We start from the raw sequence: 27,966 nt of genomic DNA, 5'->3' as shown, positions 1-27,966 counted from the left end.
ACACTGACCAGAAACCAGGACGGTGCAAGCGGCGCACGAACAGGCCGGAGGTGAAACGACGCACGAGACAGCTTACTAACGGTGCAGAAGCAACACCAAAACCGAAAGCAAGCTGAAGCGGCTCCGCCAGCGCCGCACGAAAGAGGCGACAGTATGCGGCAAGACGACGGCCCCCAACCCCCACCAGAAAACCAAGCCGACGCTAACTAGAGTAGCCACCTAAGAAGGGACAGGAAAAGGAAGGACCGCCAAAATACCCCATACTGCTGCCAAGAGAAGTATGCAGGTGGGACACCTAACACGAAGTCACCCGACCAACACCCGGAGGCGAGACCGTGAGGCAGAACGTAAGCAGCCCCGACAAAGCCCCTCCGAGCCCAGGAAAAGGCGGAGCCGCGGGAAGATCTCGGGCACGACCACCGAAACCCAAGCGGCACAAGGAGATGGAACGTCTGCCTAACAGAAAAACTCCCCAAAACAAGCAAGCCCGCCAGGAGTTAAAAAACGACGGGTCCGACGCGAGACATCGCAAGACTCCGAAAAACCAACCGGCAGGGCTAGGAAACCAAAGAAGGCGGAAGGGTTGCCGCCAGTACAGTACCCGAACCAAGGGATACGAGCAACTGCAACAGACCGAGACAAAGAAGCACACCACAGGACACAGTCCGAAAAATCGCCCAAGAAACCAAGGAACACACGTTGAACACCCCTGCGGCAGAGGAGGAAACAAGGGAACGCACAAGGAAATGAAGCGGTGGAAACCGACCAAAGGAGATGCCAGGAAAACGACTGGGGAGAGGCAGGATGAAAGAGCTGAAGCACAAAAACCCCAGGAAAACAACCAGGGGAGGACAATCAGGCAGGGACAGAAAAACCCCACGCACATGAGAGGGCCAAGCCAGGGACCCGAAGACCACGAAAAACAACAAGCAAACCCCCATACGCAAACCCTAGGCACAAAACAGCCGCAAAGTGCCGCACCACAACCGGACACAGGAACAAGGACATGCCACCGCGAAAAACGGTACCAATGCACACGTGCAGCAGCAGCAACAGGCACCACCGCAACATGCAACATGTAAATAGCAACTATTCTGCAAAGGCGGAGAAAGGAGCAGGCAGACCCCAGACAGGGCCAACGGAGACACAACAGAACCCAGCAGGGCCAGAAACCTGCACACCAGGCGACCGACAGCGGAGAACCCCGCTCGATACCTGCTGGATGGGGTACTGGAAGCTCATTAACACCCCAAGCCCGGCCCGAAGCTAGGCTAGACCGGCCAGAGGGTGGCCCAACAGGCAGCTGCTTGGAGCGGCCCGCAGGCCCACATACCCCTCACAACCAGGATGGGCCGGAACTTCGAGTCGAAAACAGGCAAGTGCCCTCCCTGGAAGTCCACGGACATACCGGCAATATGGCGTATGCTCGCAAGTAGGTCGTGTAACAACCGCAGACCTCTGATGGTTATACAGTGTTCCCGATTGTGCCTATAGCACCACTGCACTCCACTGGTACTATCCTGCAAGTGCTTCCAGATAGGCGGGACCCAAGAGCCAGAGCTCAAACTCTGCAAGCACAACCAGGAGAGCCCTACCAGGTGAGTACATAACCAGCACCACAACCCACACACAAAGTTTTAGTTTCAAAGTGTTATATGACAAAGAGTGCTGGGAAGACGGGACACCACGAGCGTAGCTTTCATTCTGTAACTACACTTAGGTAATTACACTTAGGTAATTACCTCATAACACGAAAAAAGGTGAGTCCCCTGAACGACTCTAGCATGGGTTGGACATGCACATGAGTGGGACTGAAAGGGTTGAAAAAGGGACAATCACTGGAGAAAAGGAGGGGATAAGTTGTTTGAGAGCGTTCAGACCTGCTTGAGTGACGTACACACTTCCAGGAAACTGAGGGAGACACGCTACACGAGGGGATTAGCTCATGACCTCAGGGAATACGATGTACTTGACTGCTGTAAACCCTCTCGACAGTGTAATATGTCTGCTCCCTGGAAAGTACAGAAAATAGACGTCGAAATTGTACCCCTCAAGGTGAAAAAGATTCATCATGAACCGGGACAATTACGGTGTTTGTATGGAAGCATGATATCTCGGTTACCAAGAGGCAACAGTTTACATGTATATTGCGACGGGTCGGTGGCGGAGGATGGCAGGGCCGGGTGTGGTGTCCTAATAAGGGAATATACGGAGTTTGGGACTGTGGACAGCATAATTGAACTCCGGCTTAGTAATTATATATCATCCACACAAGCTGAACTGCAGGCCATTCTGGCGTGTTTGGAGGAAGTACATCATGACAACAAAAATGTTTTTGTATTTGTCGATAGCTGAGGAGCACTGGAGTCCTTAAACAGCTGAAACCCAGTCTTCATGTCTATAGTTGAGGATTGTAAGAGAAGAATAACTGAGATACAGCTGAAAGGTCATAGTGTGAAATTCATGTGGATTCCATCTCATGTTGGAATAGTGCTCAACGAGGTGGTGGATGACTTGGCCAAACGTGCCATATCAAAACCACAAATTGATATTGAATGTGAATTCACAATGAGACAAATAAGAAGCAAAATCATAAATATTCAGGCACAGGCAGGAGTGGAGAGGAGAGAGATAATGTAATGAGAGAAGTCTAACCATGCAACACTACATGTATGTGAGTCAAAACACCCATTTCACTTATGGTAAAAGAAGAAATGCTTGGAGTGACTGTGTACATGCGGCTCAGGCTTGGGTACAAATATTACTGGGAATATGGGATAGGTGTTCATGATAATGACACGAAGTGTAAACTATGTGGTATGTTAAGGTCTCACACCCTTGCCAATTATGTTCTTGATTGTCCGTTGATTAATGTATATAGAAACACTGAGATAAGGACTGTTCCTGAGCAAATAGCCTGGATGTGTCACAAAGGAAAGGTTGATGATATTCTTGAGAGATATAAGAATTTTGCACCAAGACTGTAATATTTTGTTGAATTATCCGTATAACTAGGTCATAAAAGTATTTGTGTACGTCTGATACCATACTACTTGTGAAGGAGGAAATGTACATGTTTATCTCTCAGAATGTTTGGTAACAGGTTTATTGTTTGTGATGTGTGTCTATGTATGTACTAACACGTTGTACTGAACGGGGTGAGAATAGCTTGAGCTACCTCATCCCTTTGTGTGTATTTTACCTCAATAAACTTATTTCAATTTCAATTTCAATCACTGGTGTGCGAACGGTCTCAGTCGTACAAAAATATACCTAAATAAAGACAGGTATAAAAACATCTCCGCATCCAGCGCCCGGCCAAAAGACGCCAGACCGCAGAAACTCACCTGTCGAACGGAGGCACGAATGTGATACGACTCAACCGTGCCCAGAAGATCCTGGGAGCACCGCCAGAGCCGGATCCGCAGGAGAGCAGGGTATAGGCGAAGGAGGCGGCTCACACCCATGACAGGGAAAACCTCGGTGTCCTCCCCACAGTTGGAAACCAGGACACCCACGGAGCGAAGGGGCACATACCACAGCAAGGGAGAAGAGCGAGAGGCGAAGCACTTGAGCAAAAAGGGCGCAAAACACCAGCACTGAAACACACCGCCCAGACCAAAACAAACTCCACGGCACATGCGCATGACACGCTGGCCGAACCGCACAACCCGCTCTGCGGGAAGGCGCCAACCAGGACTAGAAAAGTAGCCAAAAGAGGAGGCAGGAACAACAAAACCGGCCAACGAAGCAAAGACAGAGCCCAAAAAGGTACCGAACCGGGCCACAAGTATCCCAACCGGCCCACAAGTGGCCCAAGAGGGCCACTGGCCACAAGCAGCCCAACCCGACCTGGCTACAAGTAGCCCAAAATGGCGACCCGGACAAGAAGCCGACAGACGTACCAATAATGCAGGAAGTAGCGAAAACCTTCCCGAACCCTCGAGAACACGGAAGCCAACACTAGTCCCGAAGGCACACAAAGGAGCAGGCGCACCCCGAGACCAGAAGTCACGTAGAACCCCAAGAACGGGGAAACATGATAAAGACACCGTCCCAAAAATGGGGGGGGGGGGAGCATCCACCCACAGGACAGAACCAACCGACTCAAAGGCCAAGGAACCGAGCCTGGGGAGGGGCCGACGCCCAACAGCACGTACGGCGAGTGGGGAGGAAAAACCTCACTTCTCATAACCAGAAGTCCCGCCTAGAAGGGGAGAAAAAACCCCCACGGGGTCCTACGGGGGCCAAGGGCCCCCCAAGTCAGCCCCTCCCCAGCCCCGGGAACCTACACGACAGGCCCCGGGGCCGAGCTGTCCCCCCAAAGCCCCGGCCGTACCAGAAAACCCGGGCAGCCGCGAAAACACTAAGGAAGGGAGCCCACTGGCAGACTCTTACAACACGGCTGGAGGAACAGGCTCAATGCCCCCGTCACTACCCCGGAAGGGGAATTCCCCGAGACTGCTCGAGTCTCAACACCATCAAACCCCGCCCCGATCCTACAGACGGCAAGGCACCGGATGCAGGCAGGTAGGGGGATCCAGGGGAAAGACAAGGGGGCGTGGATGGAACCGAAGCAACCAACACCCCCAAGTCCCAACACGAACCAAAACGGGGCAGCCCCGGGGCTCCCGGGGAGTAAACCACGAGAGCGTTGCCACCACCAAGGCTCAAAGCGCAACGCTCCTGCTGCCCGCACCCGCTTAGTCAACACAACTGGGTAACCGAGCCACAACTAGCAACCAAACTCGCAGGACTCTGGGTCGAAGGTGCCACCGACCCCACAGGCAGCAGACGGAGGCAAAACAGAGCCACCCAGAGACAAAGGGTGAGAGCAACCCTCAAACTCACTGGAAGCGAGGGGGGACTCTGGGGTCACATCCATCGGACCCATGCGCCCCCAGGGGTTTCCCAGGGTCCCGAGCGTTTACTATAAGAGGACTCGCGCTTAGGTAATCCCAGGCAGGGTACTGCTAATCAACGCCCAACGCTACCAAACAACTTTCTAAGAGCTGAACCCCAGGGACGTGTACACTCACGGGGATCTAGCAGGGGGTACCACCAGAAAATGCTCAGAACACAAGGGACACAAAGGGCAAGAACAAAGGCAGACCCCCCCACCAGGTAGATAAACAAAAAGAAAAAGAAAACCCCGCAAGAGGACAGCGTACCCAAGCGGAACAGAGCCGGCCGCTATGATTGGTAAAGACAAGCTGCACAGTACCCTGCGCCCCACCAGTGCAAAACTGCCCCTTACCCTAAGGCGAACAAGGGAGACAGAACACCCGAGCACACAAAGAGCGGCCGAAAACCAAGCAGTAAACGGCCAAGCAGGGGCAGGACCCAAGGAACTTGTGGAAGGTGGCCCCAAGCCCCAAGGGCAGTACTTACAGGGCACCTAGGGAAGGGAACCCTAGGCGCATGCAGCCCGAGTACTGAAGAATCGCTCCCGGCTCACGCACCACCTAGAAGACAGACACCACACTCTAGGTACAGTGCTGAAACAACCACTGGAGCCGGAGCACATAACCGGTGCCTACAGCATCAGCCGAAGAACTGCTGGGTGGATAGCCGGCGTGGGAGGTCTGGGGCTCCCCCTTCCCCCTCCCAGGGAGGGGGGAGCTGCACAGACAGCGGCGCGGTGACATGTGACGTCATAGTAGTTTGCTCGTTTTTCTGTTGGGGAGTTCTATCCACTAGTTCGGCTTTAGGTAGCAATTTTAACCAGAATAGGGGTTTGTTTTGGAATGCTTACCTTTCTGGATGCTTGACCCGGTCGATGGCAGACATAGAATGCTTCCAACCACACGGGGGTTTCTATAGGCCATTGCTTCCCTTGCCTCTCTGAGGGGGCCAGGTTCTGGCCGTGGTCCCCGGTAGGCCCTAGAACTCCATACACATGACTGATGCCAAAGTCTGACATTAGCATATTAGCCTGGTAAAGCTCCGGGGAGCCGACGGGGCTCCCCCCAGAATAGGGTGGTGGTGTCACAACCAATAACACATGAGGTAAAAGGAATAATATCATATACACCACCTTGGCATTACTCAAGTTCCTCAGAATATATCACCTCACTAAGACGTATAAAAATCACCTACCACCTGGTATACATGTTGAACAATAGTAGAAATGATCCATATTAATACATACTGTTACATAATAATAAACTAGCATGCACAATACCTAAATAAGGTCCCAAATCTCGGACCAGAATGCTACAGGTGCGCTTGCCTGGGAAGGTCAGAAAGTAGTGACGCCTTGAAGCAAGCTTGCCAAGAGGCGACACTGTAACCAATTCCCTCAGTCAACTTTTTGGGAACATTTTATTTCATGCACAAAGGGGGAATTTCACAAACTCAGTGCAGAATGGTGGTTAAACATCATATTTTCTATTGTCCACTGAAAGACTTGATTAACATCAGATTAAGGATCATTGTGCCTTCTACAGAATATTGTCTACCCTCACGAGAATTCCAATGTCATCTGCAAAAGGATGATGCAGTGCAATAGTTTGCATCCTTTTCTATGTCTGATATGAAGACGAGAAAAAGCACTGGAGCAAGCACTGAGCTTTTCAAGGCGAATGATCCAGATTTCACTTTATTGACTATTACACTCCGGGTTCTGTTCATTAGAAAGTTAAAAATCCATCTTCCTACTTTGTCAATAATTCCTTTTGAGTACATTTTGTGTGCAATAACCCCATGGTCTCATCTGTCAAAAAACTCTTGCAAAATCTGTGTATTACATAAGCGTTTTGCTTGTCTTCGAGGTAACTGACAGGTAATACAGTGGCTCCTCGATTAATGAGCGGCTCTATCTATGAGCATTTCAAGTAACGAGCAAGCCACTCTCAGAACATTTGTCTCTACTAACGAGCTTTTCCTCGATTAATGAGAGTTTCTGCTGGTTCTCGGACACCTTTTACAACAGTTTTTTTGTTGTTTCATAAGACGAGTTTTCCACATGACGAGCTCGGTGCCGGAACGGATTAAACTCGTTAATCAAGGTGCCACTGTACATAAATGTACTTCAGGATAAAGAAGATATTTCACTACACTACTTTCTCTTGGAAAGTAAGTCACAAACATGTAGATGCATTACAATGAAAGTAGGCACAATCAATTTTTGTTTACCTTGGGGTAGGTGGGGGGCCTGGAGATTGCCTGGGGGATTGACAAGTCTATCAAAACTTTTCATGGAACGAATCAACCTCGCTTTATAGAGTTGAAGCAAGTTCACATTGTAGGTGAGAAACTACAATCACTAAGTACATTGGTATAGTAAATAAATAAATAAATAAATAAATAAATAAATATGACTTACAAGCAACTTCATCAAGAGCAGTGATGACAATCATAGAGGCATTCTCTTCCACAAGGTCTTCTCGGAGGTGTTTCACCTTTTCAGTAAGAGAGAGGCCAGTGTATTTTATCTACGAAGAAAGAACAAATTAAAAGCGTTAGATTAACTAAACACATCACAAAGAAGTTTAAGGCATCAGATATTTTTCACACATGTATGTGTAATTAACTGCATAATGTTGTTTTGTGCCAAGATGAACTGAATATCTTTGACATCATAATACCAGTGTTGTGTACCCTTCATGCAAGCTGCAAGTATTGCAAAGAACAAGTAGAAGAATGCCAGTGTACTCATGGTTCATTGCCAAGATGCAGTCTTAGGCACCTTGTCTTTCACCAATCTATGTAGATACATTATTTTACTGTATTAAGGATCTTATGGAAAAAATGAGATATACAGTTTCCTATGACCCAGAATGTTGAGAAGAGTGAAACACTACTTTCTAAGATAATTCCTTGGAGTCTCCATTGAGCCAGAAACCACTGGACCAGCAGGACAATGTCGCTTTGCTAGCCTCTTATAACCACCACCACCACCACCCTTCAGCCCCTCCAGAAAACCCCAAAATGCAGGACCAGGAGCTGGCTCCAAGAAACTGGCTCTCAGGGAAGCCTACCTTGACCAAAACATGAATAAGCACAGCATGCACGAACCACAGAAAAGATTACAACTGCCTACTGAACGAAGGTTAGAAGCCACTTGGGCAAAGTTTCCAAAAACCACACCACAGGCAACATGGCCACAACACTTGGCATTGAAGCCAAAACTTCCAATATGCTCCGGAATAAGACAGAATAGCCCAGGTGTAGAAAACAGTAGCCAAGTTAAAATGGGTTCCACAGACCACTTTCAGCAGAGGTTCCAGAAACAAAAATCAACTGCCCAAGCAGCTACCACATATCCACAACTCAGGGCAGGACTGGAACACATTCCAAATTCAAGAAATGTAAATGAAGCACAATTCAAAAAACCTGCGTAGAATGTAATGAAACGCCATTTTCTGGGTGAGACACGGAGGCTCCTGGAGTTATCCAGGCTGATATCGATATACTGTATTAGCTTTCTGGCATCAGTCAATGTGCATGTGGGTTCTTGCCTACCACAAGCCAGAACCTGGCCCCCCTCAGAGATGCACAAGGAGCAATGGCCTATAGAAACCCCCGTGTGGTTTGGAGCATTCTATGTCTGCCATCGACTGGATCTGGCCCCACAAAACAAACCCCTATTCTGGTGAAACTATTGCTACTGAAAGTCGATCGAGTAGACAGAACTCCCCAAACAAAAATTAGCAAACAAGCATGATGTCATCGCGTTGCCACGCCGCTGTCTGCTCAACCCCCCTCCAAAGGAGGGGGAGGGGAGGAGCAGACCCAAACACTCGTGCCAGCGATCCACCCTTCAGTTCTTAGGCTGGATGTCAAAATACGTCAAAAACATGGCCGACCGGAGGGGAGGGAGGATGCCAGGGAGGGAACCTCTCTTTCTGACCCAGAAAATGGAGTTTAATTACATTCAACGTTGATTTTCTGGGGGAAGCCCCATCGGCTTCCCAAAGCTACCTCAACAAAGATAAGGAAAAAGAAGGAGGGACCCAGGAGGAGGATGCCATACTCCCTAAACTCAAAATCAAGACAACTGGCAAAACCGAAGGACCCTGCAGATGACCTGGGAGACCTGAACCCTGGAACAGGAAAGAAAGAAAGAGAGAGAGAGAGAGAGAGAGAGAGAGAGAGAGAGAGAGAGAGAGAGAGAGAGAGAGAGAGAGAGAGAGAGAGAGAGAGAGAGAGAGAGAGAGAGAGAGAGAGAGAGAGAGAGCAGGTATTTACCTCAGAAAGAAAGAAAGAAAGGAAGAAAGAAAGGAAGGAAGAAAGGAAGAAAGAAAGGAAGAAAGAAAGAATGGAAGAAAGAAAGAAAGGAAGAAAGAAAGGAAGAAAGGAAGAAAGGAAGAAAGGAAGGAAGAAAGGAAGAAAGGAAGAAAGGAAGGAAGAAAGGAAGAAAGGAAGGAAGGAAGAAAGGAAGGAAGAAAGAAAGGAAGAAAGGAAGGAAGAAAGAAAGGAAGGAAGAAAGGAAGAAAGGAAGAAAGGAAGAAAGGAAGGAAGAAAGGAAGGAAGGAAGGAAGGAAGGAAGGAAGGAAGGAAGGAAGAAAGGAAGAAAGGAAGGAAGAAAGAAAGGAAGGAAGGAAGGAAGGAAGGAAGGAAGAAAGGAAGGAAGGAAGGAAGGAAGAAAGGAAGGAAGAAAGGAAGGAAGGAAGAAAGGAAGAAAGGAAGGAAGGAAGGAAGAAAGGAAGGAAGGAAGGAAGAAAGAAAGGAAGGAAGGAAGGAAGAAAGAAAGGAAGGAAGGAAGAAAGGAAGAAAGGAAGGAAGGAAGGAAGAAAGGAAGGAAGAAAGGAAGGAAGGAAGGAAGGAAGAAAGGAAGAAAGGAAGGAAGGAAGGAAGAAAGGAAGGAAGAAAGAAAGGAAGGAAGGAAGGAAGAAAGGAAGAAAGGAAGGAAGGAAGGAAGAAAGAAAGAAAGGAAGGAAGGAAGGAAGGAAGGAAGAAAGGAAGGAAGGAAGAAAGAAAGAAAGAAAGGAAGGAAGGAAGAAAGAAAGGAAGGAAGGAAGAAAGGAAGGAAGGAAGGAAGGAAGGAAGGAAGGAAGGAAGAAAGGAAGGAAGGAAGGAAGGAAGGAAGGAAGGAAGGAAGGAAGAAAGGAAGGAAGGAAGGAAGGAAGGAAGGAAGGAAGAAAGGAAGGAAGGAAGGAAGGAAGGAAGGAAGGAAGGAAGGAAGGAAGGAAGGAAGGAAGGAAGGAAGGAAGGAAGGAAGGAAGGAAGGAAGGAAGGAAAGGAACTCAGGCAACCCAAAGCACGTCCACGGAGGCCATGATGCACAAATAACATCAGAGAGCCGCAACTGAACACAACATATAATACGTTCCCCGCCTGACCAACCAAGCATCAAGAACCCAAGGACCCCTCGTGAAAACAGCGCACACATTCTTCGCGAGTAAAGAAGGAGATGGATGCAACTGAACAAACCAAACACAAGGACCAAAAAATCAATGTTCAATGTAATGAAACGCCATTTTCTGGGCGAGTCCCGGAGGCTCCCCGGAGCTATCCATGGCTGATATGGATACCCTAACTATTTTGCATCAGTCAATGTGGGTGGAGTTCTAGCCTACCGGGGACCACGAGCCAGAACCTGGCCCCCTCATAGAGGCACAGGAAGCAATGGCCCATAGAAATGCACATGTGATTTGGAGCATTCTATATCTGCCATCGACTGGGACAGGCACCCAGAAAGGTAAGCGCCACAAAACAAATTCCTGTTCTGGTTAACAAAACGATCCCTGCCCCAGTTTTGAGGCTGGATATCAAAATTGTAAAAAAAAAAAAAACGCTGACCAGAGGGCGGGAGGGTTGCCGGGGAGCCTCCGGGACTCGCCCAGAAAATGGCGTTTCATTACATTCAACATTGGTTGGTTTTCTGGAGGGAGCCCCTACGACTCCGCGGACCTACTTCACCAAAGACTACTTAAGAAAAAAGGGGACTTACCCGGGAGGTGATCGGTGCTCCACTCCTGAACTCGAAGTCGAGACAACGGGCCGTATCCGCCGACCTAAGGCAACACAGGCCCGACTGGGCCCAGAAACGTTCACAAGGTAGCATGCTGCCAGGACCCTGTTCAACTACCAAAAACCCTATGCCCCAATGCCCGCCCAAGACATATTGCCATAGACGGCAGCAAGAGCAGCAAACTTACGAACGTCATGGGCACAGGGATAGACCGCAGGCTGGCTGGATTTAATAACCCTGCGGACGACCTGAGAAACCTGAATCTGCGAACAGGGAAGAAGGGAAACCGGATCAACCCAAAGCACGTCCCAGTATACAGAAGCCGTGGTGCCCAGATAATGGCGGAGGGCCGCAACCGGACACAACACATGGTGAACCCCCGGCCTGACAAACCAAGCATCAACAACCCAAGGACCCCTCCGGAAAGCAGCAGTCTCATTCTTTACTAGAAAAGAGTAAGACGGCTGCAGACAAACATACCAAAGACCACGACCAAACGAGCAAAAACCTCTGCGCCTAAGAAGAGCATGAAGCTCCACCACACGATCCCCAGAGGCCAATGCCAACAGAAAAAGAGCCTTAGCAAAGCAATTTTGAACCGAAGGGGCCACAACAAACCGAAAAGAAGAAAGATAGGAGAGCACTCTGTACAAAGACCAAGACGGCTCAGGCGATGCATAAGCAGGCCAGAGGTGAAACAACGCATGAGACAGCTTGCAAAACGATGCAGAAGTATCATCGATACAGAAAGCAAACTGCAGCGGCTCCGCCAGCGCCGCACAATACGAGGCGACAATGTTAGGCATAAGATGATGGTCCTGAAACAACCAAGAGAGAAAGGACAACCTTACCCTAACAGAAAGCAAAGTACAACAACGAAGATGCAAAAAGAACCGGAAGGACCATCAGGAAACTTCATACTCCCGCTGAGACAAAGCCCGCAGGTGGGACACTAACAAGGAAGCCACCTGATCACCATACAGATGATGATAAACTCGAGTAAAAAATACCATACGCGAAGACTGGAGAAGATCGAACCAGCCACGTGACGCTCCGGTCCGATCTGCTGGAAGAGGCGGAGCTGCGGGAAAACCTCTGGGTTCTGACACGGAGCAAGCAGCCCCTGAAACCACAGCTGGGCCGGCCTTCACGGAGCCAAAAGGACTACTTTTTTTTTTCTTTTTTTTTTTTGAGTTTTTTGGGTGCCAAGAGGCACCCAAAAACTACCAAGCAACTTTCAAAAGCTAAACCTCAGGGATGTGTACACTCACAGGGACCTGTGGTGTTTGTGTGTTACTGAGGAAGTCTTGGTTGTAGGGTTGATGTAAAGTCATGACTTGGTTACTGACTTTAATACTTAATATGATTACATGACTAGTAGCTACCAAGCTTGGCGGGCGTCCTGTACGCTCCCTTGTTTACCTTCCTCTCTCTGGCGTCCCAGCCGCCGCACATAGAAAACGGATGGTACCATTTTCTGTGAACATGACATCCCTCCTTTTCTTTAAAAAGAATGAATACAGGATGTCTACCATACTTGTAGCACAAAGCAAAGTTATTGACACAAAGTAAGTTATTAACATATCAAGAGATACTGCATACATTTAACATTAATTAAGCACACAAAGAATTTAAACAACTTAATCTTTTTTCACAAAGGATTTCAATGTTAAAAATACATATGCAATGTTAAACAAACATGAAAGAAACTGTAATACAAAGTTACAAAATATTGAATGAGATATCTGCATTATTCAAACAATATTAAATTTAGTTTAGCACAATAAGTAAATACTTTTCATTACATAGGAACACAATTAATCATCAAATCGTGTAGGGCGTTTAACATGACGTTTAGGACGAGAGTCCTTAAATGCAATAACATCCCTTGATGAATTGTTTGTCGGGTTATAACTATTTTTTTCTTTTTCTTTTGTACGACTTTGCACTTCATCATTTTCTACACTAGTTGGAATCACTTTGAAATAAGCCATATTACGTGTTATACTATGATCTCTATTACTAGCTGTTACCATAGTTCCTTTTACACTAATCACTTTATATGGTTTTGTATCATACGGCATATCTAACTTTCCCTCTTTTTTCTTTTTAACGAGAACAGTGTCTCCAACCTTTATGAACTGTTCCTTTGCACGTTGATCATGAGCAATTTTCATTTTGCCCTTGGCTAGTGCATCCTTCTGAGCGAGACGTTTATCCGTTACCTCGGCTGGCATGACGGGTAGTGCGATTCTCATAGGACGTCCAAATAAAAGTTCGCCAGGCGACTTGCCCAGTGTTCCATGTGGTGTTGCACGGTAGTTCCTGAGAAAAGCATACATAGCTTGTTTCCAGGATCGTCCTTCGGCATGAGCACAGCGTACCGCTTTCATGAGAGGTTGCATGAATCTCTCAACTTCTCCATTTGCTTGAGGATGTAGTGGCATCACACGGCGGTGTTTGAATCCAATATGCTCAGCAAAGTTGACAAAGTCTTGTCCATTGAATGGCGGTCCATTGTCCGTCTTGACAACTTCAGGAATGCCAAAGTTTGAAAAGATCTTGTCAAGTTTCGGGATGACGGCCTTTGCAGATGTGGAATTGATGATTTCTACTTCTGGATAACGTGAGTGATCATCAATGACTACCATCAAGTACTCTCCAGTTGGTAGTGGTCCACAGAAGTCCATCGATACTTCCGTCCATGGTGCAGCAGGTAGTGGTGAAGGTTGTAGAGGTGTTGGTCTTGAAGTATCCACTGCAGCTTGGCAAGGGACACAGGCATCATGCATATCCTTTGCTTGACGATCAATGCCAGGAAACCACACCTTTTCTCGTAGCAGCTGTTTGGTCCTAACAAGACCTTGGTGTCCTTGATGTGCAAGCTTCAGAGCACGTTGCTGGAGAACAGCTGGAATCACGATACGAGTACCTCGCAGCACAGTGTCGCGTTGTTGCGTAACACTTAATTCTGTCTGGATGCGTTCAAGTGCTTTGAATGCATCTTGGTCAACTCCTGAGGGTGGGATGCGTGGAAACTTTTTCTTAGTCAATGCATCCACTGTTGCTTGCAGAGTTGGGTCCTCTAGGGTTGCAGTACGGATTTCATCAAGAGTAAGAGCCTTAGGGACTGCATCACAGGTTACAGAGTGTACATATTCCTCGGCAACTTGCTGATGCTTGGTGATGGTGAAACTGTTTGCAGGATGTCGACTGATGTAATCAGCGGGATTGCCTGCACCCGGCTTGTATTTCACCGTAAAGTTGTATGGTTGCAGACGAAGAGCCCATCTCTCAATGCGAGCTGGTGGTTTGGACTTTGGATTATTGAAGATGGTCTCCAACGGTTTGTGGTCAGTGACTATCGTGGTGAAGGGTGCACCAAGCAGATACACATTGAAGTGTTCACAGCCCCATACAAGAGCAAGAGCTTCCTTCTCTGTCTGACTGTATCGTTGCTCAACATCTGTGAGAGAACGGCTGGCGTAGGCAATTACTACTCTGGAATCTGGTTGACCAGGTTTGTGTTGGGCTAAAACAGCACCTAATCCAACAGGACTAGCATCCACCGTTAACTCAGTGTCCATTGATGGATCAAAGTATGCAGCAGTCGCATTCTCTACTAGTGCATCTTTCACAGCATCAAATGCATTTTGCGCGATATCGCTCCAGTACCATGATGCATTTTTCTTCAGGAGCTCACGTAGAGGCTTTGTAATGGTAGCAAAATCTGGAATGAAGCGAGAACAGTAGTTTGCCATTCCCAGAAAACTATGTACTTCAGTGGACGTTGAAGGAGGTGCAGCATTCTTGATATCTGCAACTTTCTTAGGATCTGGAGACAGACCTTTGTCACTAAGTACATGTCCAAAGAATTCAATTTTATGTTGATTGAACTCACACTTTGCTCGGCTTAGCGTCAAATTCTTTTCTCGTAAGCGTTGCAATGTTGCACGAAGAGCTTTGTCGTGTTCAGCTTGGGTACGGCCATAAACAATGATGTCATCAGACATGTTGTCAGCATTAGGTATATCTTGCAATACCTGGCTGATGATGTGCTGGAATACCTCGGTAGCACTGTTAATACCAAAACTCAGGCGCTTGTACCTATACAGACCTCGATGTGTCGTAAACGTTGTGATGAAGCGACTCTCATCATCAAGTTCAAGCTGATGATAGCCCTTGTTTAAATCTAACTTGCTGAATACAGTTGCACCATTCAAGCGGTAGATCATATCATCTACAGTGGGTGTAGGATGGCGTTCACGCATTATTGCCTTGTTGGGAACACGCATGTCCACACAAATGCGTATCTCATCTGGATTCTTCGGCTTTGGTGGAGTGACAATTGGGCTTACCCATGGTGTTGGGCCTGTTACTGGTTCAATGATATCTAGTTCCATCAGCCTATCCAGTTCGGCATCGACTTTCTTGCGAGTATGGAATGGTTGTCGGCGATGTGGTTGGGCAACTGGAATTACATCTGGGTTGATATGCAGATGTACTTTGCTATCAGTATAACAACCTATGGATTTAAATCGATTAGAAAATTCAGCAACAATACCATCAACATTGTTTGCAGATTCCACTGCTACAGCATTAGAAAGCTGAAGTAGCCCCAATTTGGTTGAAGTCTTGTAACTGAGTAAAGACTCCTTTGCATTCCTAACAACATGGAATGTAGTAATGAGCATTGCATTCTTTGACTCTGCAGTGAAAGTTCCAATCACTGGCAAGGCTACCTTTGAAGCATAGGCAGTGGCTTTGCCATTATAGTTCTCAAGCTTTGGGAACTGTTTTTTAAATTTTTCATAGTGGCACTCAGCAATGGTGTCAATGTTTGATCCAGTGTCAATGAGAACTTTGAGACAAATACCAGCAATGTATACACATGTCTCTGGGTTGTTTGGAAGATCATTCCATTCTGTGATTGCTTGTACTCCATAAGTATAATCATTCACTGTCATCTGAGACTGGTTGTAATGAAATGTTGTCTTGTACATTATTAACATTCTGGATATGAGGTGCAATATTGTGTTTACCACCTCGACCCCTATGACCTGATCCTCGTACAGTGCTTTTATTCATTGACTGTGGTTTCTTTAGTGCGGAATGACACATAGCACCAAAATGACCTAGTTTTCCACACTCATAGCACTTCTTACCTTGAGCAGGACAAACATTATCTTGGTGTGGGTAGTCTCCTCCACAATTGTAACATTTATTGTTGACACCCTCTGATGTGGGTCGTTGTGACTGCTTGAGCCTTGTTCCTTGACCCCAGTTGTGACGTGGTTCTCGGCTAAATTTACTGTTAGGTTTGGCATGTCTTCTTTGATTACGATGTCCTCCCTGAACTTTACATACCTCATCACTGTTAGCAACAGTGGCAGAACCGTTATTGGCACTGCACTCCATGACACGAGCATCACGTGCAGCATCTTCCATTCGACGAGCCATATCCAGTATCTTGGTAAGAGAACTGTCATCATCAACAAGTTCTAGAGCTCTTCGACGAAGACGTGTAGATGTGCATGATTCAATTATTTGCTGTTTGATTTCTTTGTCAACATCAGCAAACTCACAATGGGCTGCTAAACCCTGCAGACGTGTGTGGTATTGATCCACAGTTTCATTAGAGAGTTGTTTTGCTCTCCTGAAATGCATAATTTCCATAGCAGTATTTTGCCTTGGTTTGAAATGCTCTGTTAGTTTGGCTTTGGCAGTGTCATAATCTTTGGCACCACCAGTGTCTTTCAGTGTGTCAAAGATGTCACAAACTCTATCACCTGCATAATGAAGTAGAAAGGCACGCTTTCTTTCAGCACTTTTGATGTCAGAAACTATCAACAAATTTTCAAACCTTTTAAGCCATTTGACCCACCTCTGTGACAGGTTTGTCTGATCACAGTCAGGATCAAATGCAGGAAACTGAGGTATATTTGCCATTTTTACTGAATAAATGTAACTTATCACTTAAATGTTCCTCAGAATATTAAACACTTACTGCACTGTATATGTTAGTCAAGAATTCACTGTAATTACTTTAATTTTGCAAAGCACACAAGCATTTTAATGCAAAAGTTCACAACAGTGCACAATATAGCAGCAACTGACTTCTTACCTAGCCCTTGTGTACATGTGTTGTTCCTACTCACAGCAGAAGCACAGCAGTTTGTACAGCAGCAGTTGGTACAGCAGCAGTTGGTACAGCAGTTGGTGCAGCAGTTGGTACAGCAGTTGGTACAGCAGTTGGTACAGCAGTTGGTACAGCGTGATGAATTTTGTAGCACGAAGCGTCGTTTCGTAACCAAAACATCAGGTTTTGTACACATCAAAGCGTCGTTTCGTACACAACGTCGGCAGATTCCTCAGTACACAGTTTCTTCAGCACAGCTTGGGTAGCACACAGCTTGGGTAGCACACAGCATCGGTTAGCACACAGCATTGGTTAGCACACAGCATCGGTTAGCACACAGCATCGGTTAGCATACAGCATCGGGTATGGCGCTCACAGCTTCTCTTCCTCCTCCAGGCAGCATGCTTCTCCCTTGTGTTTGAAACTGAACAAATACCTGCGTTCACAGTTCATCCTCGTCGCCAATGTGGTGTTTGTGTGTTACTGAGGAAGTCTTGGTTGTAGGGTTGATGTAAAGTCATGACTTGGTTACTGACTTTAATACTTAATATGATTACATGACTAGTAGCTACCAAGCTTGGCGGGCGTCCTGTACGCTCCCTTGTTTACCTTCCTCTCTCTGGCGTCCCAGCCGCCGCACATAGAAAACGGATGGTACCATTTTCTGTGAACATGACAGGACCTAGCAGGGGGCACCACCAAAAGAACACCGTATTAGGTCAGGCACCAAGGGGCAAGCAAAGCAGACCCCCCCCCCCTTGGCAATAATAAAAATAAAAATAAAACCCCGCAAGAGGACAACGCACCCCAAGGAACACAACTGGCCACTATGAATGGTGAAAAAAAGCTGCGGAGTACCCTGCGCCCCTTAACAGTACAAACCGACTTTTACCCTAAGGTAAACAAGGGAGACAAAACACCCAAGCACCCAAAGGGTGGCAGAAAAATCGAGCAATTAAACAGCGCAGCAGACAGAGGACCCAAGAAACTTGTGGAAGGTAGCCCCAAGCCCCAATGGGCAGCATTTACAGGGCCCCTAGGGAAGGTAACTCTAGGCGCATGCAGCCCGAGTACTGTAGAAAAACTACTGGCTCTCGCACCCCTGGAAGACCGCGTCTATACGGCATGCATAGACGCGATAAAGCACCTAAATTATTGAGATCATCTCAAAGCTCTCCAAATGTACTCACTAGAAAGGAGACGAGAGATACCAAATAATATACATATGGAAAATACTGGAGGGCTAGGTCCCTAATCTACACAGTAAAATAGCAATGTACTGGTGTGAACGATATGGAAGAAAATGCAGAATAGAACCAGTGAAGAGCAGAGGTGCCATAGACACAATCAGAGAACACTATAAACATCAGAGGTCTGCGGTTGTTCAACATCCTTCCAGCGAATAAGAAATATTGCCGGAACAACCGTGGACATCTTCATGAGAAAACTAGACTGTTTTCTAAAAGACGTTCCAGACCAACCAGGCTGTGGTGGGTACGTGGCCCCCTGCAAGCTGCTCCAAGCAACAGCCTGGTGCACCAAACTCTCACAAATCAAGCCTGGCCTTGGGCCGGGCTTGGGGAGTAGAAAAACTCCCAGAACACCATCAAGCAGGTAAGACACTCTAAACACAGTGCTGGAAAATCATTGGAGCCAGAGCACATGACCTCTGCCTCTAGCATTAGCCTTAGTACTGATGGGTGGATGGCCAGCATGGGGGTCTGGGGCTTCCCCTTTCCCCTCCCAGGGAGGGGAGAGCTGCACAGACAGCGGCGCGGCGACGTGTGACGTCATACTCGTTTCCTAGTTTCTTTTTGGGGAGTTTATCCACTTGTTCGGCTACAGGTAGCAATTTTCACCAGAATAGGAGTTTGTTTTGGGATGCTTACCTTTCTGGGTGCCTGATCCGGTCAATGGCAGACTTCTGCCATCAATTGAATGCTTCCAACCACACAGGGGTTTCTATAGGCCATTGCTCCCCATGCCTCTCTAAGGGGGGCCAGGTTCTGGCTCATGGTCTCTGGTAGGCTCATTGAACTCCATACACACACATGACTGATGCCATAGTCTGAAATTTGCATATCAGCCTGGATAAGCTCCCAGGAGCCGAAGGGGCTCCCCCCAGAAAAAACTAATTCTTTATAAAGAATTCAGGAATGATTGTCACTAGGCGGGAGGCACTGGTAAACTGAGGTGCGATCGCCGCGCCACCACGCGCTATGTCGACCATACGCATATCAACAAACTCGTTTTCCAAGGCAAAGTTGGTAATCAGATTCAAATTTTCCAAAGAAATTGGGCTCATAACCCGAAAAGTTTGTAAACAGGGGCATTCATAAGCCGAGGTGTCACTGTACTGTCACTGTACATTGAATTATTCTTGATTTATATTACTACAAAAATGCATTACATAAATGCCTCCTGAAGGTATCTCTGGTTGCAAGCAACGAATCCCTCACTCCAACGAATTGAGGCTGGTCCCAAATGTTTCACCAAATCAGGGGTCCACTGTATATAAACTATAATCTGCTACTTTTGCAAATTATATTACATTCATTTTTCAGCAGGGGTTGTTATATTCTTATCTATTATTTGTCTCACCTCAAGAGGAACAACAGGCTTGGCAGGACGAAGTGGCCGATCATCCCATAAGAGATCAATAAGATTTTCTGGAACAGGAATTATTGAGTGTCCACCTCCATGTAATTCCCTGGCAAAGTCTCGCCACCCTTCTGCCTCTAGTAGATAGGGGTCGACACCAACAACAGACCCAACATCCAATGTTTTATTTAACCACTTGGCCTCACTTGGAGTTTTAGATAAACCTGAAAGATAGGTTTGAAATTATGATTTTAATGAAGTAATCCAAAATAAAGAACAAAAAGTACAGTAAGGAAATATTATAATAAGGCAATGAGTGGAATGAAACCCTACTTTTATGCCTATCCCTTGGTTATTTCCGTACCAAGTGCCTGGGTAAAAATATTGGCAAAAATAATTCAAACTAAATGGGTAGAACACCTGGAGAAAAATGATGTAATAACAGACAGACAGTGGTTTTCGATCTGGAAGATACTGTGTAACGTATTTACTCAATTTCTATGATCGAGCCACAGAGATTTTACAGGAAAGAGATGGTTGGGTTGACTGCATTTATCTGAACCTAAAAAAGGCTTTCGAAAGAGTTCCACAGAAGAGGTTGCTCTGGAAACTGGAACATAGTGGAGGAGTGACAGTTAGGCTTCAAATATGGATGAAAGATTTTCTGACAGAAAAATGAGGGCAGTAATCAGAGGCAATGATGATGGACGAGAAAAATGTCATGAGTGAGGTACCACAGGGTTCAGTACTTGGACCGGTATTGTTCATTATCTACAAAAAATGACATACCAGATGGAATACAGAATTATATAAACATGCTTGCTGATGATGCTAAGATAATAGGGAAGATAAGCAACTTAGACAATTGTCATGCCCTTCAAGAAGACCTGGACAAAATAGGCAAATTGAGCATCACTTGGCAAATGGAATTTAATGTGAATAAATGGCATGTTATGTAATGTGGAACACAGACCCCACACAACCTACAAATTATGTGAAAAATCTTTAAACAAATTCTGATAAAAGAAAGAGATCTACGGGTGGTTCTAGACAGAAAACTATCACCTGAGGCCCACATGAAGAACATTGTGCAAGGAGCCTATGCTACACTTTCTAATGTCAGAATTGCTTTTAAATATATGGATGGCGAAATACTAAATAAAGTGTTCATGACTTTTGTTAGACCAAAGCTGGAATATGAAGCAGATTTATGGTGCCCATATCTTAAGAAGCATATCAACAAACTGGAAAAGGTGTAAAGACATGCAACTTAATGGCTCCTGAAACTGAAAGACAAAAACTACAAGGAGAGGTTAGACACATTAACCACTGCACTGTTCTGCATTAACCCTTAACCCTTCAATTGCGCATCGCATCATATGATGCTTTGACCGACTTGCAGTAAATTGCGCATTGCATCATGTGATGCTTTGGAGTACTACGCAAGATTTAAACGGCAAGATTAAAACGTTGTGAAGGTCATTGGTCTCCTTGAAATTGGTGACCTGACTCCTAATCACTCTCTCAAATACTTTTATTGTGTGTGATGTTAGTGCAACTGGTCTATAATTCTTTGCCAATGCTTTGCTCCCTCCCTTGTGTAGAGGGGCTATGTCTGCTACTTTAAGTGCATCTGGTATCTCCCCCGTGTCCAAGCTCTTCCTCCACACTATACTGAGTGCCTGTGCTACCGGCACTTTGCATTTCTTTATAAAAATTGAATTCCATGAGTCTGGACCTGGGGCCGAGTGCATGGACATGTTTTCAATTTCTCTTTCAAAATTTAGTGCGCTCGTGTTGATATCAGTTATATTTACCGGGGTTTGAATATCCCGCATAAAGAAATTGTCTGGATCTTCTGCTTTCATGTTGTTTACTGGAGTGCTAAAAATGTCCTCACTGATTTTTTAGGATTTCACTAATTTCTTTGTCATCCTCCGTGTATGAACCTTCACTTGTACGAATAGGTGCAATACTGGCAGTGGTTTTGCTTTTTATTCACATATGTGAAGAAGTATTTTGGATTTTTCTTAATTTCCTGAATGGCTTTCTGTTCTAACTGCCTTTCTTCAGTTTCATATGAGTGTTTCAATTTCCACTCAATTTCTTCAATTTCCCTATTTAAATTATTCCTTCTTTGACGGGAAATTCGTGTCTGCATAAGCAGTTCCGTTATTTTTTTCCTGCTGTTATAGTGTCGTCTGCGTTCTCTTTCTACGTTGGATCTCTTTCTGGCTTTCCACAAAGGAACATGTTTCAGACAGATTTGATACGCTTCCAAAGTCAGTGTTTCTATTCCTTCTGTAGGACTTGCATTACTTAAAACAGTTTCCCATGGAATGTTTTTAAGTTCCCTGTTTATTATCTTCCAGTCTATCCTTTTATTATTAAAATTGAATTTACTGAATAGCCCCTCTCGATTTATCAACGTTTTAGGTCTATTCTGAGTATTGATGGTCGTTTGCACTTCAATGAGCTTGTGATCTGAGTATGTGGTATCTGATATCGTAATGTCTCTGATAATGTCTTCATTGTTCGTAAAGACCAGATCTAGAATATTTTCATTTCTCGTTGGCTCCGACTTCTGCTGACTGAGTGAAAATTTGTCACAGAATCTAAGTAGTTCTCTAATCTGTGGTTGGTTAGGTCCTGACAGATTCCCTGGTATAATATTATTGTTTGCTACTCTCCACCTGAGACTAGGCAAGTTGAAGTCACCTAGGAAGATAATATCAGGTATCGGGTTCTCCAAATTATGAAGGCTATTCTCTATTTTGTTTATCTGTTCTGCGAATTCCTCGGCCGTTGCATCTGGCGGTTTGTATATTAGAATAGTCACTAAATTTTTTTTTTTTTTTTTTAATCCCAGTACCTCTACCACCTCATTTGTAACGTTAAGGAGCTCCGAGAATACAAGGTCTTCCCTAATATACAGACCCACTCCTCCATGTGACCTGATTTTCCTATCACACCTGTATAGGTTATATCCTGGAATCCAGATCTCACTGTCTAAGAATTCCCCTGCATAGGTTTCTGTGAAAACTCCAAATACTGCATTTGACTCCGTGAGGAGGCCATTTATGAACTGTACTTTGTTGTTTGTTCTTGTTTTCAGTCCTTGTATGTTGGCAAAGATGAATGAGGTTACTCTATTAGTGATAGTTTGACTGGGAGACTTTTTCGGCAAGCCCATTATTCGTGGACACATTGAGTTTGTTCTGACCAGTACTGATGTTGTAGGGCAGTTGCCTGTCATAGTTGTAGTTCCCTTTCGGTGTGTAATTGTATCTGTAATTCTGGAATGCAAGTGGATCTGGCATCCAGTTCCATACATTCTCCATGCACCTCCTTTTGAATTCTCTGCCGGTCTGGTATAAAAATTTATAGAGTTTCCTCCAAATTCATTATCCTGCTTGCCACTCTTTATGTAGCATTCCGTGCCTTTCACGTGAAAGTATAGGCAGCTGAGGTCATAGCATTTTCTGTCCTCCAGTGAGGTTTGGCACACGTCAGGATGGAAAAACCATCATATTGATCCAAATCGACACTCACCTTTCCTAAGCATATTTAAACATTTTTTGGGATGTTGGTAACTGCATTCTAATCCTTTCTTATTACCAGCATATCTATGTGTGCATATGCCCTTTGCATAAAATTTGCACAAGTCTGTCCTTCTGTTCTGACTTGCTCTATCGGGAACCGTCGTAGTGTCTGTACCTATCGAGCTGTCAGTGCTGTCTGTTACACTTTCTAGTTTACTGTCATCTACATCCGGGTCTACTGAGTCAGAGTTTACAACTTCCTGAGTTTCAGCCTCAGTTTCATCCCTGACTATAGCCTCCGCCCCTGGTATATTAGAATTGTTGTTGTTCCTTTCCCACTCCTTCTGGATGGCTGGTAGACTTTCAATGAACGATGTTTTCCGTTCATGCGTCATGTTATCTAGAAGGTTTTTTTAGGATATTCCAAGCTGGCAGGTCATTTTTACACACCCAGAGCAAGTGGCCAGCTCTCGGTGCCGTGGTGTTACTCACTCCTGTACAAGCCGAATGAAATCTATTCTTACAGATATAACATTCAATTCCCGTTGCCTTCGACTTTAAGGAGTTGTTACAGTGGCCACAAATTTGTTTATTTACTCCCATTTTGCCTTGTTTTGTTGTATATATCTATATATTTATAATATTATATGTATACAGTATATTTGTAATAATATATATGTTTATTTGTTCTACTGTATGGTCAGTACTTATCGCACGGTCGAGGGTGAGGGTCCCAGAGGCTGTACAGTTGACACGTTGTTGTCCCAGGCCGCGGCAGGAGGCCGTCAGTTGCCAGTTACTTGGGTTATAACACTGATATATTAATTTGCCTGTATTACAATAAGGGATTTTCTGCTTTATTTCCGACTTACACTAGTATTCACTTTCTCTATTACTAATTTCTCGATCCACATTTCCCTATTACACTTGTTGGAAAACAAGTGTACAACAAGTGTACAACAAGCGTTGGAAAACAAATCCCGCTGGGTGCTTGTGGGCGACTGAATGAGGGCCAGCCCGGGAGGCGGAAGGCTCCCAGGGAAGGCAGAGAATGGACTCGCCCGGGCGTGGGGAAGTCACCTCACAGTATGTGGGAAGCAGAGAGATGTCGGATGAAGACATTTATTATGTATGGTTTATTTTAGTTATGTGTTTGTAAAAGAACATGTTTATTGGTGTATCAATGGGATGCAGGTTTGTCTGGAGGCAGGAGTTGCTGAGAACATTGAGCCAGTAGAGGAGGAATCAGTGGACAGAGAGACAGACTGTGTGTGTGTGTGTGTAATTACCTAAGTGTAATTACACAAGTGTAATTACCTAAGTGTAGTTACAGGATGAGAGCTACGCTCGTGGTGTCCCGTCTTCCCAGCACTCTTTGTCATATAACGCTTTGAAACTACTGACGGTCTTGGCCTCCACCACCTTCTCACTTAACTTGTTCCAACCGTCTACCACTCTATTTGCGAAGGTGAATTTTCTTATATTTCTTCGGCATCTGTGTTTAGCTAGTTTAAATCTATGACCTCTTGTTCTTGTATTGCCAGGTCTCAGGAAATCTTCCCTGTCGAGTTTATCAATTCCTGTTACTATTTTGTATGTAGTGATCATATCACCTCTTTTTCTTCTGTCTTCTAGTTTTGGCATGTTTAATGCTTCCAACCTCTCCTCATAGCCCTTGCCCTTCAGTTCTGGGAGCCACTTCGTAGCATGTCTTTGCACCTTTTCCAGTTTGTTGATGTGCTTCTTAAGATATGGGCACCACACAACAACTGCATATTCTAGCTTTGGCCTAACAAAAGTCATGAACAATTTCTTTAGTATATCGCCATCCATGTATTTAAATGCAATTCTGAAGTTAGAAAGCTTCGCATAGGCTCCTTGCACAATATTCTTTATGTGGTCCTCAGGTGATAGTTTTCTATCTAGAACCACCCCTAGATCTCTTTATCAGAATTCTTTAAAGATTTCTCACATAATACATAGGTTGTATGGGGTCTATGTTCTCCTATTCCACATTCCATAACATGACATTTATTAACATTAAATTCCATTTGCCAGGTGGTGCTCCATATACTTATTTTGTCCAGGTCTTCTTGAAGGGCATGACAATCATCTAAATTTCTTATCCTTCCTATTATCTTAGCATCATCAGCAAACATGTTCATATAATTCTGTATACCAACTGGTAGATCATTTATGTACACAATAAACATCACTGGTGCAAGAACTGAACCCTGTGGTACTCCACTTGTGACATTTCTCCATTCCAATACATTGCCTCTGATTACTGCCCTCATTTTTCTATCAGTCAGAAAATTTTTCATCCATGATAGAAGCTTACCTGTCACCCCTCCAATATTTTCCAGTTTCCAGAACAACCTCTTATGTGGAACTCTGTCGAAAGCCTTTTTTAGGTCCAGATAGATGCAGTCAACCCAACCATCTCTTTCCTGTAATATCTCTGTGGCTCGATCATAGAAACTGAGTAAATTCGATACACAGGATCTTCCAGATCGAAAACCATACTGTCTGTCTGATATTATATCATTTCTCTCCAGGTGTTCTACCCATTTAGTTTTGATTAGCTTTTCCAATACTTTCACTATTACACTTGTCAATGATACAGGTCTATAATTGAGGGGGGTCTTCCCTGCTGCCACTTTTGTAGATTGGAACTATGTTAGCCTGTTTCCACACGTCTGCTACGATTCCTGTACACAGGGATGCCTGAAAGATCAGGTGAAGTGGAATGCTGAGCTCAGATGCACATTCTCTCAGAACCCATGGTGAAACGCCATCTGGGCCAGCTGCTTTGTTCTTCCCGAGCTCCTTTAGCATATTTTCCACTTCATCTCTAGACACCTCTATCCGCTCTATGTTGTTCTCTAGAATTCTTATTGTGTCTGGTTCTCTGAAGATTTCATTTTGTACAAACACACTTTGGAACTTTTCATTTAATGTTTCACACATTTCCTTTTCATTTTCCGTGAATCTGTTTCCCATTTTCAACCTCTGGATATTATCCTTTACCTGCAATTTGTTGTTTATGAATTTGTAGAATAGGCCCGGTTCTGTTTTACATTTATCTGCTATCCCTTTTTCAAAATTTCTTTCTGCCTCTCTCCTTACTGCTGTATAGTTGTTTCTCGCATCTTTGTATCGCTGGTATGTTTGGGGGTTTGGCCTCTTCCTATACTGATTCCATTTTTGTGTCTTTTGGTCTCTTGCCCTCTCACAATTTCTGTCGAACCAATCCTGTTTTCTGGCCCTACATCTCTGTTTTGGTATGAATGTTTGTGTGCCTTCCTCGTATAGTTTTAAAAATTTGGCATACATTTCATTTACTTCCCTGCCTAGCAACAATTCTGTCCAATTACACTCATTAAAAAAATTTTGAAGTTCCCCATAGTTGCCTCTCCTTAAATCGAGTTTATCAACTGTTTCAATGTCCCCATTTTCTTTTAGATGATATCTTAAAGCATATTTAATGTCTAACAGGACGTGATCACTCTTTCCCAAGGGAGGAATGTACTGGATGTCAAAAATCTCTTCTTCTTTCCTGGTGAATACTAGATCCAGTACTGACGGTACATCTCCTTCCCTCATTCTTGTGGCTTGCTTTATGTGTTGATACAAGAATGTCTCCAGAATGAGGTTCACAAATCTGCATGTCCAAAAGTCCTCCGTTCTTGCTTCATAGGCCTCCCAGTCTATTGCTCTAAAGTTGAAGTCCCCCAGTATCAACAGTCGTGATTTATCTTTATCTGCTTGTACAATAATATCTCTCATGACCATTATGAGGCCCTCTTGTTTGTCATCCAGTTCTTCCTTTGTCCATGTGTTGCTTGCTGGTGGGCTGTAGGTATTTACAATTATCAGCTTATCATCCTGATTCCAGACCTGCAATGCCATTATGTCAATATCTCGAGGGTTTTCAAATATTAACTCTTTTACCTTCAGGTGTTTTTTCACCAGTACAGCCACTCCTCCTCCCTTCCTAGTTTTCCTGTCACGTCTCCAAACTGAGTAGCCTCTTGAGAATATGACTTCATTTATTATATTTCCTTCAAGTTTCATCTCTGATAATGCAACAATATCTGGGACCCTAAGCTGGATTATATCTTGCAACTCCAAAGTTTTTGACCTCACTCCATCTATGTTGGTATATACAATTTTCAGGAACATGTTCCCTTTTCCTTTGCTCTTTACTCCCCCTTCCACTACTGATCTTGTTGCTTTGTTTTTATGTACCATTTCACAAGCTTTCCAGTCCCTGTCACTTTGTAAAAAAAAGAATTTCTGTCTTCTTCATTTCTATCCCCATTTAGACGTTTTGCCTCAATTAGGTTCATTTTCAGCTTTTCTCTGTCTTCCTTGGAGAGGTCTTGTCTTATTGACCAAAATTTGCCAACCTCATCACTCTGCAGTTTCCTGGCATTTCTTAGCACTTCCATCATGTTTTTCACTCCATTAAACGTCACCCTTAAGGGGCGGTTCTTTTCTTTCTCATATTTTCCTATTCTTCTAAAATCACTGACATTTTCCTTTGAGCCTTCTCCTAAACCTACTATTTTCTCTATGATTTTCATCTCTTCTGCCGCTCGGTCCACCCTAGATGAAATTTCCTTTTCTAAACATCCAAAAATGATTTTGGACTTAGTTCTATCTGCAGTATTTTGTACCAGTTTACTGTTGGTAACCAGTTCTTTCCTAATTGCTTGCCTAATTTCTGCTTCTTGTTGGTCATTTCTGGTTTCGACTTCCGA

At 44.9% G+C, this 27,966-nt stretch overlaps 1 protein-coding gene across 4 annotated transcripts in view; it reads right to left on the bottom strand.

The window, feature by feature from the left end:
* ApepP (Aminopeptidase P) overlaps positions 1–27,966 on the bottom strand; it is a 334,482-nt gene that overhangs the window by 243,001 nt on the left and 63,515 nt on the right. For all 4 annotated transcript variants that reach the window (XM_069309418.1, XM_069309421.1, XM_069309419.1 and 1 more), the window contains 2 exons: positions 19,659–19,882; positions 7,328–7,436 (listed from right to left, as the gene is read on the bottom strand). In XM_069309418.1, coding sequence (XP_069165519.1) covers positions 7,328–7,436; positions 19,659–19,882 — 333 coding nt within the window. The remainder of the gene's footprint in view (positions 1–7,327; positions 7,437–19,658; positions 19,883–27,966) is intronic.

The sequence above is a fragment of the Procambarus clarkii genome, chromosome 65, assembly GCF_040958095.1.
Source record: "Procambarus clarkii isolate CNS0578487 chromosome 65, FALCON_Pclarkii_2.0, whole genome shotgun sequence".
In the NCBI taxonomy this organism is placed as follows: Eukaryota; Metazoa; Arthropoda; class Malacostraca; order Decapoda; family Cambaridae; genus Procambarus; species Procambarus clarkii.
The sequence above is the reverse complement of the archived record's forward strand: the minus strand, read 5'-3'. Positions and strand labels throughout refer to the sequence as shown.